The sequence below is a fragment of the Hemitrygon akajei genome, chromosome 2, assembly GCF_048418815.1.
Source record: "Hemitrygon akajei chromosome 2, sHemAka1.3, whole genome shotgun sequence".
Taxonomy (NCBI): Eukaryota; Metazoa; Chordata; class Chondrichthyes; order Myliobatiformes; family Dasyatidae; genus Hemitrygon; species Hemitrygon akajei.
Genome location: NC_133125.1, coordinates 195,273,681 through 195,289,704, shown reverse-complemented (window position 1 = coordinate 195,289,704; position 16,024 = coordinate 195,273,681). Strand labels below are relative to the sequence as shown.

At 50.8% G+C, this 16,024-nt stretch overlaps 1 protein-coding gene across 1 annotated transcript; it reads left to right on the top strand.

Annotated features, from left to right (window-relative positions):
* The first annotated feature begins 1,017 nt into the window (after nucleotides 1–1,017).
* On the top strand, nucleotides 1,018–14,121 carry LOC140719751 (zinc-binding protein A33-like). Its single transcript, XM_073034597.1, has 6 exons — nucleotides 1,018–1,420; nucleotides 1,499–1,594; nucleotides 2,009–2,242; nucleotides 2,950–2,972; nucleotides 3,069–3,187; nucleotides 13,506–14,121. The coding sequence occupies exons 1-6, from the start codon at nucleotides 1,388–1,390 to the stop codon at nucleotides 14,036–14,038; spliced, it is 1,038 nt and encodes a 345-aa protein (XP_072890698.1). The 5' UTR covers nucleotides 1,018–1,387; the 3' UTR covers nucleotides 14,039–14,121.
* The last annotated feature ends 1,903 nt before the right edge of the window (nucleotides 14,122–16,024 follow it).

Here is a 16,024-nt window from a genome sequence, read left to right as displayed (position 1 = left end):
CAGAGCAACACACTCAAAATACTGGAGGAACTCAGGGGGTCAGGCAGCAGCTGTGGAGAGGATAACAGTCGTCGTTTCCGACCGAGACCCTTGAACGCAGTTTATTCCTCTCCATATGCTGCCTGACCGGCTGAGTTCCTCCAGGATATTGTGTGTGTTGCTCTGGAATTCCAGCATCTGCAGAATCTCCTGTGTTTCTGAGTGGTGATTCCAGCCCAGTGCCCCTGCTCTCTGGGGCTGACGGGGTTTAGAAGACAGGCAGGGAAATCATTTCCTCACGTGGGCCCTGTTCAGAACAAGTGAGACCGGACCTTTGGAGCCGGGCCGGGTCAAGCAGGGAAATGGAAATCAGGAGTTGAATGTTTTCCACACTGTGACGTGCAATGTCCAGTCCTGTGGTGATTCCTGCAGACACATCTTTGTCATCGCCACAGCATCAGTCTCCTCACAGCAGATTCTCTCCACATCCCGTGTTCCGTACCATTAACTGATTTAATAGTTGCTATAAATTTACATTATTCACTGTTTTTACACCTCAGTCTCCCTTTAGTCCTCCAGCTAAACGAATCGTGCTTTTGGAGGAACACCGAGGGTCAGGCAGCATCTGTGGAGAGAAATGGGCAATTGACATTTCGCGTAGAGAACCTTCGTCTGGACTGTCTCAACCCGGAATATCTTCTGTCTATTTTTCTCCACAAATGCTGTCTGACTCGCTTAGTTCCTTCCAGACTCTTGCATTTACAGTCCCTTCTGTCTCTCTTTTCAGGACTTGCCCTTTCAGTTCTGCCGTAGACTGAACCAAGCTCTTCTCTCCGGCTTTATCTATGTTAGACTTGTTTAATGTGTTTCTGATCGCTGCTGTGGAAATGAACACGATTCCTGCTTCACTGAAAAGGAACATTCATTCCCCAGACTGCAGCGCCCCCTGGTGGACAGCCGCGGTACCGCAGGCGTTCAGCAGCTCCCCGAAAGTGAAAGGATCCTGAACCCGGAAGTACCGGGAGTTAACATGGCTTCGAAAGGACAGGTCGGGAGTTGGACCGAGGAGGCAATTTGTCCCATCTGCCTGGATTTCTTCACCGATCCGGTTATACTGGAGTGTGGACACAACTTCTGCCGCTCCTGTATCACACAGTGTTGGGAAAGGGAGGAGAGAAACTCCTGCCCGGAATGTAGAGAGGAGATTGCAGACCGCAGTCTCAGGGTCAATCGGGCCTTGGCAAATCTGTCTGAGAAAGCTCGAAAACTAAACCTGAATCCGAAAGAGGAGGAAAAGAAACTTCACTGCGAGAAACATGGGGAAGACCTGAAGCTGTTTTGTGAGACGGACAAGACACTGATCTGCCTGATCTGTAGAGATGCGCGGGATCACAAGTCTCACAACTTCATGCCGGTTAACGAAGCCGTTGAAATCTACAAGGTAAAACTAACCAGGTTTTAATCAACTGTTTACTTAGTTGCATATTTTGGTCTAATATCTTTACTCTCTGATTCCCAGGGTCGGGTTAAATCTTCCTTAGACTCTCTCACTAAAAAGAAATCAGACTTCGAGGAAATGGAGCAACAACAGAAAGAGAAGATTTCTGGAGTTCGGGTGAGGCTCCTGAGCAGAATTTACAAATTTGCTGTGTAGTTTTTCCCTTTAATGCAGAATAGCAGAGTATCGCAGCCCCAGTAACCTGGGATCAATCCTGACCCCTGGAGCTGTCTGGTGGAGTTTGCATGTTCTCCCCGTAACCAGTACCTTCCTTTAGCCGACATTGCATGGTTGAACGGTAAATTGGCGACTGTAATTAACCTTGTGACGTTGGGTGGACTGTGAATCAGGTCGGAGTTAGTGGGTCAGAGACGGAGTATATGTTTCAGGGAGACTTGGGGGAATGTGATGGAGGGGATTGTTCTAGGAAGTAGCAGAGACGTTAATGGGCTGAATGGTTACCTTCCATGTCAGAAGGAAATACAAAAAATAGCCTCAAATAGTAAACTAGCCTCTCCTTTCATTTGACAGGAACAGTCAGACAGCCTTCAGTCCCAGATCACATCCCAGTTTGCTGAACTGCACTGGGTTCTCACTGGAAAAGAGCAGCGTGCACTGCGAGATCTCAGGGAAGAAGAGGAGAGGATTCTGAATCCAATGGAGAAAAATCTTCGAGAGATTCAAGAGAATTTAAATTCCATCCAGGAGGAAATCAAAAAGTTACAGGAACGGATGGATCAACAAGAAGATATCACATTCCTCATGGTGAGAGATTTCAGTTTGTTTCTGTAAAAGTGCACCATCAGAAAATGATGCATTCTATCACAAATACTGTTGTTGGAAACTGATTTCCACCATGTCAATGTCTTGACTGTTCAGAATTGTCATTGTCCCAAACTGGCCTCCCACAACATCTGTACATCACAGGACAGTCTGCAACCTTCTCAGGAATGAGTTAGTCTGATCAGAGCACTGAGCTGGTGATCGTTTCTGTGATTCCCACGTATAATAGCCCCTGAGACTCAGAGTAACACCCAGTTACAGTCACAGGCTGTGAGTGTGTTTCTGATATTCTCTTCACCACATTTCTTGTGGGATTTATTAACAACCAACTGATGCTTTATCTTTGACTATTGGTCTCAGACAAGGAGAAATATTTTCTCCACTCCCATCCCATCAAATCCATTCGGAATGTTAAATTCCTCCATCTGATCCTCCCTGACATCATATCCAGATAAAAATACACAACCTGTCCAGTCTCTCCTGCAAGTTCCACCCTCTCAGTTATGGTATAAATTTCATAAACATTCCTTGTACTTTCTCCCGTGTTTCTCCTCTTTCTCCATTCGTTTCAGTGGGAAAGAGTTAAGTGGGAATTTTCAGCAACTTGTAATAACTTGTTTCAGATTCCTGCTGTTTGGATGCCGACAGTCAGTCTCAGTCAATTGAGATCTGTGTTTGATTTATTTCAGGAGGAAGCTCGTCGGAAGAGGAGGTAGGACATGGTCTTTACTGAAACTCTGTGTGGATTTGTAAAATAGTTCAAATATCACTCATGTTCAGTTTATAACTAGATGTATAATATTTACAGGATTGGTGATAATGACAAGACATTGTCAGTGACAGACGGTGCCCTACTGGCTGAAAAATTCTATCACCCCTATTTGTTCGACATAGCATTGGGAGAAGCGTTTGACGGCATTAATCGAGGTAAAACATACAGATTCATTCCGGCACCAACCCCACCTGCCAGGAGGCATCACTGCCACATGGTCAGCTGGAGATGTCAGACCCTTGAACACACCAAACTAGGGGCAAATATACCAACAACTCACTGGTCAAATCACTGCATCCTGATCCCATTTGCACTGGACAAACAAGCCAATGTACGAGTTTGAATCCTGCCACAGTAGCTCTGGAATTAATATTCCATTAATGTAATTAAAGTGGATAAAATCTGGTATCACTGTGGTGACAGGGATTGTCAGAAAAATACACCAGTCCTTCGAGCCACTCCCCCTGTCTGACCTGTCCGTGACCGCAGTCTGATTGACTCAGCTCTGCCCCCTGCTGGAATCGCGAGTCTCACTGTTGATAGATAGATAGATAGATAGATAGATAGATACTTTATTCATCCCCATGGGGAAATTCAACTTTTTTTTCCAATGACCCATACACTTGTTGTAGCAAAACTAATTACATACAATACTTAACTCAGTAAAAAATATGATATGCATCTAAATCACTATCTCAAAAAGCATTAATAATAGCTTTTAAAAAGTTCTTAAGTCCTGGCGGTAGAATTGTAAAGCCTAATGGCATTGGGGAGTATTGACCTCTTCATCCTGTCTGAGGAGCATTGCATCGATAGTAACCTGTCGCTGAAACTGCTTCTCTGTCTCTGGATGGTGCTATGTAGAGGATGTTCAGAGTTATCCATAATTGACCGTAGCCTACTCAGCGCCCTTCGCTCAGCTACCGATGTTAAACTCTCCAGTACTTTGCCCACGACAGAGCCCGCCTTCCTTACCAGCTTATTAAGACGTGAGGCGTCCCTCTTCTTAATGCTTCCTCCCCAACACGCCACCACAAAGAAGAGGGCGCTCTCCACAACTGACCTATAGAACATCTTCAGCATCTCACTACAGACATTGAATGACGCCAACCTTCTTAGGAAGTACAGTCGACTCTGTGCCTTCCTGCACAAGGCATCTGTGTTGGCAGTCCAGTCTAGCTTCTCGTCTAACTGTACTCCCAGATACTTGTAGGTCTTAACCTGCTCCACACATTCTCCATTAATGATCACTGGCTCCATATGAGATCAAACCACCACATTGAAGCATCGTCAGACTGAACCCGGACACACTAATCAGCATTGAACTTTTCCCTCTCACCTTCAATCTCTGCCCTCTAGTTCTAGACTCCCCTGGAGTTCCCTGGTGTGACCTTCCAGCCCTTCTTACGGCAGCACCTGAGCCACCCTCCAGTCTTCCAGCAGCTCACCTGTGGGGAAATGTGAAGCAAATATATCTGCCAGAGTTTCTGCAAGTTCATCCTCTGTCCTAATGAGGGGCTGTGGGGAGTGGGTTTATGAGAAAGGAGACCCTTATCACCCATATTCATCCCCCTTCACCTTCTGTTTCCATCTACACACACAGTTCACCACAGGCTTTCCACCCCTCCCCCATCTGGTCCTGGTTCCATCTGCCATTCATCTCTCCCCTAATGGTTCCCATTGTCATAAACAGGAAAAAGTCTGCAGATGCTGGAAATCCAAATCAACACACACAAAATGCTGGAGGAACTCAGCAGGTCAGACAGCATCTATTGTAATGAATAAACAGTTGATGTTTTGGGCTGTGATCCTTCTTCAGGACTAAAATTGAAGGGGGGAGATGCCGGAATAAAAAGTGGGGAGTGGGGAGAGAGGCTAGCGAGAAGGTGATAGGTGAAGAAGGGGGGTGGGAAAGCTAAAGGGCTGGAGAAGAAAGAATCTGATCGGAGAGGAGAGTGGACCATAAGAGAAAGGGAAGGAGGAGGGGACCCAGGGACTAGTGGTAGGGAGGTGAGAAGAGGTTAAAGGCCAGAGTGGGGAATAGAAGAAGAGGGGAGGGGATGAGAAAAGTTTTACCTGAAGAAGAAATCAATATTCATGCCATCAGGTCAGAGGCTACCCAGGCAGAATATAATGTGTTCTCCTCCATCCTGAGGATGGCCTCATCTTGGCGCAAGAGGCAGCCATGGACCGACATTTTTGGAATGGGAATTAAAATGTTTGGCCACTGGGAAGTTCCCCTTTGGGTGGATAGAGTGGAACCTCCTTTACTGATCAGATTCCAGTACAGGTTGGTCTTTGTGCTCCTGTTTCTCACCCTCCCACAGCTGTCTCCCACCTTCCCATCTCCCAACTATCCCCGCAACCCCGCTCCGACTAGCGATCAAAACTTTCACTGTGTTGGTGTTGGTTTCACTTCCCAGTGTCTCCCAACTCCACAGTCCGCACTCCCCACCCTTCCACTACCTGGAGCATCGTGCCTGCCATCTTTCACCAATCTTCAGTCCACAGTCACTTCAGACTCCTGTCTCATCACTCCCCTTCTCCTCTGCTCAATCTAACCCCTCATAACCATATATATCTCTGTTAGATCACCTCCCAGTCCATTTACCTGCATTTGGCCCGTATCTTTCTAAACCTCCCTGTCATCATTTCTCAGTCCCAGGGCTCAGCTCCTCTTCTGTGCCAGTTCCACAGGGCCCTCAATTCCCCCGTGTTACAGAAGATGATCGACCTCATTTTCTACCACATTACAGAAGCTAATGTGCTGCAGGTCCTAAAATGCAGAAAGGTCGATAAATCCCCAGGTCCTGATCAAGTGTATCCCAGGACATTGTGAGAAGCTCAGGAAGAAATTGAGAGGCCCTTTTGGAGATATGTGTGTCATCGATAACTACGGGTGAGGGGCCAGAAGACTGGAGGGAGACTAATTTTGAACATTTGTTGAAGATTGACTGTAGGGAAAAACCTGGGAAGTACAGACCGGTGAGCCTAACGTCAGTGGAGGGTTCATTAATGGAGGGGATTCTGAGAGACAGGATCGACATTCATTCGGAAAGGTGAGGACTAATCAGGGAGACCCAGCTTGGTTTTCTGCATGGACGGTACGGTAGCATAGTGGTTAGCACAACGGTTTACAGTACCAGCGACCCGGGTTCATGTCCCGTCACTGCCTGTGAGGAGTTTGTACGTTCTCCCTGTGACCGTGTGGATTTCCTCTGGGTTCTCCGGTTTCACAGTCCAAACCCGTAACGGTTAGCAGGTTAATTGGTAATTGTAACTTGTCCCATGGTCAGGCTCGGATTAAATCAGGGGTTGCTGGGTGGTGGGGGTCATTGTAACTTGCCCCATGGTCAGGCTCGGATTAAATCAGGGGTTGCTGGGTGGTGGGGGTCATTGTATCTTGTCCCATGGTCAGGCTCGGATTAAATCAGGGGTTGCTGGGTGGTGGGGGTCATTGTAACTTGTCCCATGGTCAGGCTTGGATTAAATCAGGGGTTGCTGGGTGATGGGGGGGTCATTGTAACTTGTCCCATGGTCAGGCTCGGATTAAATCAGAGGATGCTGGGTGGTGGGGTGTCATTGTAACTTGCCTCATGGTCAGGCTCGGATTAAATCGGGGTTGCTGGGTGGTGAGGGGTCATTGTAACTTGCCCCATGGTCAGGCTCGGATTAAATCAGGGGTTGCTGGGTGGTGGGGTCATTGTAACTTGTCCCATGTTCAGGCTCAGATTAAATCAGGGGTTGCTGGGTGGTGGGGGTCATTGTAATTTGTTCCATGGTCAGGCTCGGATTAAATCGGGTTGCTGGGTGGTGGGGGTCATTGTAACTTGCCCCATGGTCAGGCTCGGATTAAATCGGGGTTGCTGGATGGTGGGGGTCATTGTAACTTGTCCCATGGTCAGGCTTGGATTAAATCGGGGTTGCTGGGTGGTGGGGGTCAAAGGGCCGGAAGAGCCTATTCCGTGCTGTATCTCAATAAATAAATTACAGCTGATGAAAGTGCAGAAGATATCGTCTCCATGGAGTTTAGCGAGGGACTTGACAAGGTAGCAGAGAGTTCGATCAGATGGGATACAGTACAATAGACAACAGGTGCAGAAGAAGACCATTCGGCCCTTCGAGCCGGCACCGCCATTCTGAGATCATGGCTGATCATCTACTATCAATACCCGGTTCCTGCCTTGTCCCCATATCCCTTGATTCCCCTATCCATAAGATACCTATCTAGCTCCTTCTTGAAAGCATCTAGAGAATTGGCCTCCACAGCCTTCTGAGGCAGTGCATTCCAGACTCCCACAACTCTCTGGGAGAAAAAGTTTTTCCTTAACTCTGTCCTAAATGACCTACCCCTTATTCTCAAATCATGCCCTCTGGTACTGGACTCTCCCAGCATCTGGAACATATTTCCTGCCTCTTGTCCAATCTTGTCCAATCCCTTAATAATTTTTATGTTGCAATCAGATCCCCTCTCAATCTCCTTAATTCCAGCATGTACAAGCCCAGTCTCTCTAACCTCTCTGCGTAAGACAGTCCGGACATCCCAGGAATTAACCTTGTGAATCTACTCTGCACTTCCTCTACAGCCAGGATGTCCTTCCTTAACACTGGAGACCAAAACTGTACACAATACTCCAGGTGTGGTCTCACCAGGGCCCTGTACAAATGCAAAAGGATTTCCTTGCTCTTGTACTCAATTCCCTTTGTAATAAAGGCCAACATTCCATTAGCCTTCTTCACTGCCTGCTGCACTTGCTCATTCACCTTCAGTGACTGATGAACAAGGACTCCTAGATCTCTTTGTATTTCTCCCTTACCCAACTCTACACCGTTCAGATTATAATCTGCCTTCCTGTTCTTACTCCCAAAGTGGATAACCTCACACTTATTCACATTAAATGTCATCTGTCAAGTATCTGCCCACTCACAGCCTATCCAAGTCACCCTGAATTCTCCAAACAATCTCATCACATGTCACACTGCCACCCAGCTTAGTATCATCAGCAAACTTGCTGATGTTATTCTCAATGCCTTCATCTAAATCGCTGATGTAAATCGTAAACAGCTGTGGTCCCAATACCGAGCCCTGTGGCACCCCACTAGTCACCACCTGCCATTCTGAGAAACACCCATTCACCGTTACCCTTTGCTTTCTATCTGCCAACCAGTTTTCTATCCATGTCAATATCCTCCCCCCAATGCCATGAACTCTGATTTTACCCACCAATCTCCTATGTGGGACCTTATCAAATGCCTTCTGAAAATCAAGGTACACTACATCCACTGGATCTCCCTTGTCTAACTTCCTGGTTACATCCTCAAAAAACTCCAATAGATTAGTCAAGCATGATTTGCCCTTGGTAAATCCATGCTGGCTTGGCCCAATCCTATCACTGCTATCTAGATATGCCACTATTTCATCTTTAATAATGGACTCTAACATCTTCCCCACTACTGATGTTAGGCTGACGGACGATAGTTCTCTGTTTTCTCCCTCCCTCCTTTCTTAAAAAGTGGGATAACATTAGCCATTCTCCAATCCTCAGGCACTAATCCTGAATCTAAGGAACATTGGAAAATGATTACCAATGCATCCGCAATTTCCAGGGCCACCTCCTTTAGTACCCTAGGATGCAGACCATCTGGACCTGGGGATTTGTCAGCCTTCAGTCCCATCAGTCTACTCATCACCGTTTTCTTCCTAATGTCAATCTGTTTCATTTCCTCTGTTACCCTATGTCCTTGGCCCATCCATACATCTGGGAGATTGCTTGTGTCTTCCTTGGTGAAGACAGATCTAAAGTAATTATTAAATTCTTCTGCCATTTCTCTGTTTCCCATAACAATTTCACCCAATTCATTCTTCAAGGGCCCAACATTGTTCTTAACTATCTTCTTTCTCTTTACCGACCTAAAAGAGCTTTTGCTATCCTTCTTTATATTCCTGGCTCACTTGTGTTCATACCTCATTTTTTCTCCCTGTATTGCCTTTTTAGTTAAGTTCTGTTGTTCCTTAAAAAATTTCCCAATCATCTGTCCTCCCACTCACCTTAGCTCTGTCATAGTTCCTTTTTGTTAATGCTATGCAATCTCTGACTTCCTCTGACGATCTGGAATAGGATACAGAGTTGTCTGGGTGGAGTCCTGTGACCAGTGGTTGTTCTGCAGGGATCGGTGCTGGGTTCACTGTTTTTCATCATTCATATGAATGATTTGGAGAGAATGTAGGTGACGTGTTTAGTAGGTTTGTGAAGAACTCTAAAATTGGTGGTTTCATGGACAGTGAAGAGGTTATTTATTTATTTAGAGACAGTGTGAAACAGGCCGTCCCAGACCAATGACCCGCTCCACCCAGCACCCCAACTATTTAAAACCAGCTTAATCACGGGGCAATGTACAATGACCATTTAACCTACAAACCGTTATGTCTTTGTACGAGCGTCACAGAGTGATAGAAACAAACAGCACAGGCCCTTCAGCCCATCTGGACTGTACCGAAGCATTTAAACTACCTGCTCCCATCGACCTGCACCGGGACCATGGTCCTCCAACTCCGACCATCCATGTACCGTCCAAACTTCACTTAAATGTTTAAATCGAGCTTGCATGTACCACTTGCACTAGCAGCTCGTTCCACACTCTCACAACCCTCTAAATGAAGCAGTTTCCCCTCATGTTCCTGTTAAACTTTTCATCTTTCACCTTTAACCCATGACCTCTGCTTGTAATCCCACCCAACCTCCATGGAAAAAGCCTGCTTGCATTTACCCTATCTATACCCCTCATAATTTTGTATAGCTCTATCAAATCTCCCCTCAGTCTTCTATGTTACAGGAATAAAGTCCTGAACTATTCAATCTTTCCTCATGACTCAGGTCCTCCAGTCCCAGCTACATCCCTGGAAATTTTCTCTGTACTCTTTCAAACTTGTTTACATCTTTCCTATAGGTAGGTGACCAAAACTGTACACAATATCCCAAATTAGGCCTCAACAACATCTCATACAACTTCAGCATAACAACCATCTCCTGTACTCAATACTTTGATTTCTGAAGGCCAATGTGACAAAAGTGTTGGGAACTGTCTCGTTGTGTTCAGCGTTCTGTGTAAAGCCCTGGCCCTACGTCCTGTATCCAAGGAGGGGTCCCGGCTCTGTGTTCTGCGTTCCTGTTCTCAATCGACCCAGGCTCTGTGTTCTGCGTTCCTGTCCTTCCTTGACCAAGGCTCTGTATTCTCGTCATGTCCATGTGCCTCACCCAGCACAGGAATACCTTGCCTAGCCCGGTGCTGGGATTCTCTCGTCCTGTGCTGCGGTTCCCTTGTCCTGTCCGGGAGTCTCTCATCCCGTCCTGTGCCTCTCCTCGTCCTGTAGCCACGTCTTTTCCTCACCTGGTTCTGGAGTCCGAGCCAGAGTCAAGACCCAGGTTCTGGGTTCTTGTCCAGTCTCTGGCTCGAAACCCAAGCCCAGGCTCCTAGATCCCAGTTCCATGCCCTGGTTCCGCTATCCTCGTCTAGTCCTAGCACAGGCCCGGAATCCTTGCCTCGTCTGGGGCCTGTGTCATGTCCAGCGTCCTTTCTTCCTCACTTCCCTTGCTTCCTTCTCATGCCCAGTCCTATTCCTGGTAGTTCAGTGTCTGTGTCTTGCTTTTGGGTCCGTTCCCAACCTCCCCCCATGACAATTTTAAACTTGTTTACATCTTTCCTGTAGGTCATTGACTGAACCTGCGCACAATATTCAAAATTAGGCCTCATCAGTGTCTCATACAACTTCAACATAACATCCATCTCCTGTACTCAATACTTTGATTTATGAAGGCCAAAGAAAAGTTTTTTTTATGACCCTATATACCTGTAACACCATTTTCGATGTATTCTGGACCTGTGTTCCCAGATCTGCTGTAGAACAGAGTCCTCAGTGCCCGACCATTCACTGTGAAAGACCGACACTGGGGTCCTACCGAAGAGCAACAGCTCACACTTGTCTGCATTAAATTCCAGCTGACACTTTTCAGCCCATTTTCCCAGCTGCTCCAGATCCCACTGCAAGTAATGATGGTCTTCCTCGCTGTCCACTCCTCCCCAATCTGAGGGATGAATCGGGAGCACCCGGAGGAAATGCACGCGGTCCCGGGGAGAAAGTACAAACTCCTTACGGATGGTGTCGGAATTGAACTCTGAACTCCAGAACGCCCTGAGGTGCAACAGTATTGTGTTATCCACTACATAACCCTGTTGCTTATCGTTTATCCAAGATTACAACGAGATCTTGATTAATTGGGTCTCTGGGCCATTGGATGGAAATTGATTTTAATTCAGAGAGATGTGGGTGTTGCATTTTGGAAGGCAAACCAGGACAGGATTTACACATCAATTGGGGGCCCTGGAGAGTGTTGTGGAACAGAGAGACCAGGACCAGGAGGTGATTGCCTTCATCAGTCAGAATACTGAGTACAGGATCTGGGATGTCACGTTATGAGTGTACAAGACATTGGGAAGGCCACATTTGGAGCAGAGTAACACACACAAACTGCTGGAGGAACTCAGCAGGTCAGGCAGCAGCTCTGGATATGAATAAACAGTTGATGATTTGGGCCAAGGTTTTGTGTGTGTTGCTTTGGATTTCCAGCATCTGCAGATTTTCTTGTCTTTATGATTTGGATCACTCTGTCCAGTGCTGGTGACCTTTCTACAGGAAGAATGCCATTAAACTGAGAGGGTATAAAACAGATTTACAAGGATTTTACTGGGACTGGAGGGTTTGGGTTATAAGGAGAGTCTAAATATTCTGGGTCTTTTTCCTGGAGCTCAGGAGGCTGCCAAAGGAAACCGTGGAGGTGGATACAGTTACAATGATTTAAAATACACCTGGACGGGTACGTGGTTAGGAAAGTTTTAAAGGAATAATGGGCAAATACAGGTAAATGGAACTAGTTCATTCAAGCGAGTTGGTCGGCACGGATGAATTCTGCCTCTTTAAATGCCTCCAGTGTTTACTCACCCCATCCTCATCTGGATCCAGTTGTTGCTCCACCCCTTCCTCGTACCCGTTTCCACTGCTATCTCCCGTCTTTCTTTCCGTTCGTGAGGTAAGGTCTCGGCTTGAAACATCGACTGTACATCTCCCTTATCACACGCTGCTTGACCCTCTGAGATTCTCCAGAATATCCGCTCTCCATGTTGAGGAAAAACCTCGGGAAGATGCTGATTGTCCGTCCGCTGTGCTTGGGTAAAACCCCGGGAAAGGGTCCTGTCTCCACTCCCCCCCCCCCCCGACTGTACCTGTCGGCCACCCGATCCCGGGGCCGCGCTGCCCCAGTCTCACCCCCCCACACCCCCGGGGCCGCGCTGCCCGAGTCTCACCCCCCCCCACCACTCCCGGGGCCGCGCTGCCCGAGTCTCCCCCCGATCCCGGGGCCGCGCTACCCCAGTCTCACCCCCCCACACCCCCGGGGCCGCGCTGCCCGAGTCTCACCCCCCCCCCCCACTCCTGGGGCCGCGCTGCCCGAGTCTCCCCCCGATCCCCGGGGCCGCGCTGCCCGAGTCTCACCCCCCCCCCCACCCCCGGGGCCGCGCTTCCCGAGTCTCCCCCCCGATCCCCGGGGCCGCGCTGCCCGAGTGTCCCCCCGATCCCCGGGGCCGCGCTGCCCGAGTCTCACCCCCCCCCCACCCCCGGGGCCGCGCTGCCCGAGTCCCCCCCACCCCCGGGGCCGCGCTGCCCGAGTCTCCCCCCGATCCCCGGGGCCGCGCTGCCCGAGACTCCCCCTGATCCCGGGGCCGCGCTGCCCGTCCCCCCCCACCCCCGGGGCCGCGCTGCCCGAGTCCCCCCCACCCCCGGGGCCGCGCTGCCCGAGTCTCCCCCCGATCCCCGGGGCCGCGCTGCCCGAGACTCCCCCCGATCCCCGGGGCCGCGCTGCCCGAGTCTGCCCCCGATCCCCCGGGCCGCGCTGCCCGAGTCTCCACCCGATCCCCGGGGCCGCGCTGCCCGAGTCTCCTCCCACCCCCGGGGCCGCGCTGCCCGAGTCTCCCCCTGATCCCGGGGCCGAGCTGCCCGAGTCTACACCCTGTCCCCGGGGCCGCGCTGCCCGAGTCTGCCCCCGATCCCCCGGGCCGCGCTGCCCGAGTCTGCCCCCGATCCCCCGGGCCGCGCTGCCCGAGTCTACACCCTGTCCCCGGGGCCGCGCTGCCCGAGTCTGCCCCCGATCCCCGGGGCCGCGCTGCCCGAGACTCCCCCTGATCCCGGGGCCGAGCTGCCCGAGTCTACACCCTGTCCCCGGGGCCGCGCTGCCCGAGTCTGCCCCCGATCCCCCGGGCCGCGCTGCCCGAGTCTCCACCCGATCCCCGGGGCCGCGCTGCCCGAGTCTCCCCCCGATCCCGGGGCCGCGCTGCCCGAGTCTCTCCCGATCCCCGGGGACGCGCTGCCCGAGTCTCCCCCCGATCCCCGGGGACTCTCTAATTCTCTGCTTCTCCCCCCAGTCTCTGTCACCCTGGATGTGGAAACGGCGCATCCGGTGCTCGAGGTGTCTGAGGATCGGAAGAGTGTGAGACAGACCGGGACCCAGAGGAATCTCCCTGACACCGGGAAGAGGTTCACAAACTGGCTTTGTGTGCTGGGATCGGAGGGATTCACATCGGGGAGACATCACTGGGAGGTGGAGGTGACGGGGAATCGGTGGTGGTGGCTAGGAGCCGCCGCAGAGTCTGTGGAGAGGAAGGGAGGGGTCACACAGAGTCCGGGGACCGGATTCTGGATCATCGGGCGGATTCATGACGAGATGTGGGTTCTCTCCTCCCCTGTGTCCCGTCTCCCTGCCGGTCCCATCCCTGGGAGGGTGGGAGTTTATCTCAGTTACGAGTCCGGGACAGTTTCATTTTACAACGCGGAGACCAAGTCCCATCTCCACACCTTCACTGGGAATAAATTCACGGAGAAACTTTATCCTTTCTTTGGGCCTTGGGATAAAAACCAGTGGCTGAGAATCTGCTCCGGTTCCGCTCCGGGTCTGTAAACGGGTCGGGTCCGGGACCGGCGTCAGGAGTCAGTCAGTGTAAATATAAATGTGCGGAGAGTGAAATAAACACGATGTGAGAATTATCAATCCATTAATTTTAACTCGTTCATCGCATCCGTCAACGGAACAGAAACACTGCGGATTCAGCAGCAGCCGCGGGCGGCGGGTCCTGAGCTCCCCGGCTCCCCCGGGTGCTAAAGTCCACCGGGACCGACAGGGTAACTGGGGCAAGTGGTGGTGGTGCTGACTGGGAGAGGGAGGTCAGGGTGAATCTTGGTAACACGGGACATGTTCTGATGGTAACACACAAAGCGTTTGGGTCTCCCACCATGTCAGGTAACATCTGCGGAGGGAAATGGGCAGGGGTGGGGTGGATCCAGGTGAAGGGTAATAGCTGAGGGAGGGGTAATAAATGAGGAAGGGGTGGAAATGTGTCAGAAGCTTGGAGGTGAGAGCAGTCAGTGACTGAAGATTTTGGATCTGACAGGAGTGGAAAGTGGACCCCGGAGAAAAGGGAGGGAGGTGGGGAGGAGAGTGTGGGTGATGGACAGATGGAGAGGGTGGGGAGGAGTGTGTGGGTGATGGACAGATGGAGAGGGTGGGGAGGAGTGTGTGGGTGATGGGCAGATGGAGATGGTGGGGAGGAGTGTGTGGGTGATGGGCAGATGGAGAGGGTGGGGGAGGAGTGCGGGTGATGGGCAGATGGAGAGGGTGGGGAGGAGTGTGCGGGTGATGGGCAGATGGCGAAGGTGGGGAGGAGTGTGTGGGTGATGGGCAGATGGAGAGGGTGGGGAGGAGTGTGCGGGTGATGGGCAGATGGAGAGGGAGGGGAGGAGTGTGTGGGTCACGGGCAGATGGAGAGTGTGGGGAGGAGTATGTGGGGGATGGACAGATGGAGAGGGTGGGAGGAGTGTGTGGGTGATGGGCAGATGGAGAGGGTGGGAGGAGTGTGTGGGTGATGGGCAGATGGAGAGGGTGGGGGAGGAGTTTGTGGGTGATGGACAGATGGAGAGGGTGGGAGGAGTGTGTGGGTGATGGGCAGATGGAGAGGGTGGGGAGGAGTGTGTGGGTGATGGGCAGATGGAGAGAGTGGGGAGGAGTGTGTGGGTGATGGGCAGATGGAGAGTGTGGGGGAGGAGTGTGTGGGTGACGGGCAGATGGAGAGTGTGGGGGAGGAGTGTGTGGGTGATGGGCAGATGGAGAGGGTGGGGAGGAGTGTGTGGGTGATGGGCAGATGGAGAGGGTGGGGAGGACAGTGTGGGTGATGGGCAGATGGAGAGGGTGGGGAGGACTGTGTGGGTGATCGGCAGATGGAGAGTGTGCGGGGGAGTGTTACGGTGATAGGCAGATGGAGAGGGTGGGAACGAGAGTGTGGGTGACGGGCTGATGGAGAGGGTGGGGAGGAGTGTATGGGTGATGGGCAGATGGAGAGGGTGGGGAGGAGTGTGTGGGTTACAGGCAGATGGAGAGGGTGGGGAGGAGTGTGTGGATGATGGGCAGATGGATACGGTGGGGAGGAGTGTGTGGGTGATGGGCAGATGGAGAGGCTGGGGAGGAGTGTGTGGGTGATGGGCCGATGGAGAGTGTGGGGGAGGAGTGTGTGGGTGATGGGCAGATAGATCAGGAACCTTTCATCCCCTGGCTGATCAAGAACCTATCGATCTCTGCGTTAAACACATCCAATGACTTGGCAACCAATTCCACAGATTTACCACCCTCTGACTAAAGTAATTTTTCCGCATCTCATATCTAAAAGGACGTCCTTCAATCCTGAAGTCGTGCCCTCTTTGTTGTAAACTTCTTTCGATCTACCCGATGCAAAGACACCACGTACTGTGGTGAAAGTAACTTTAACTTTTTATTAGCAAGTTACCTGAGAGAACCCTCCTTAAGCTTTCTGTCTCGGGGGCTGCTTCGAAGGTCTCTCTCCTCTGAAGCAAATACAGTTCTTTTTATACCATGCAGTCATTACACAGATACATA

Excerpts from the sequence above, each read along its gene's own strand:
- LOC140719751 (XM_073034597.1), top strand. The coding sequence starts at position 1,388 with ATGCCGGTTAACGAAGCCGTTGAAATCTACAAG. Across the intron at positions 2,243-2,949 it reads AAGATATCACATTCCTCATG|GAGGAAGCTCGTCGGAAGAG; the intron begins GTGAGAGATTTC and ends GATTTATTTCAG. Across the intron at positions 2,973-3,068 it reads GAAGCTCGTCGGAAGAGGAG|GATTGGTGATAATGACAAGA; the intron begins GTAGGACATGGT and ends TAATATTTACAG.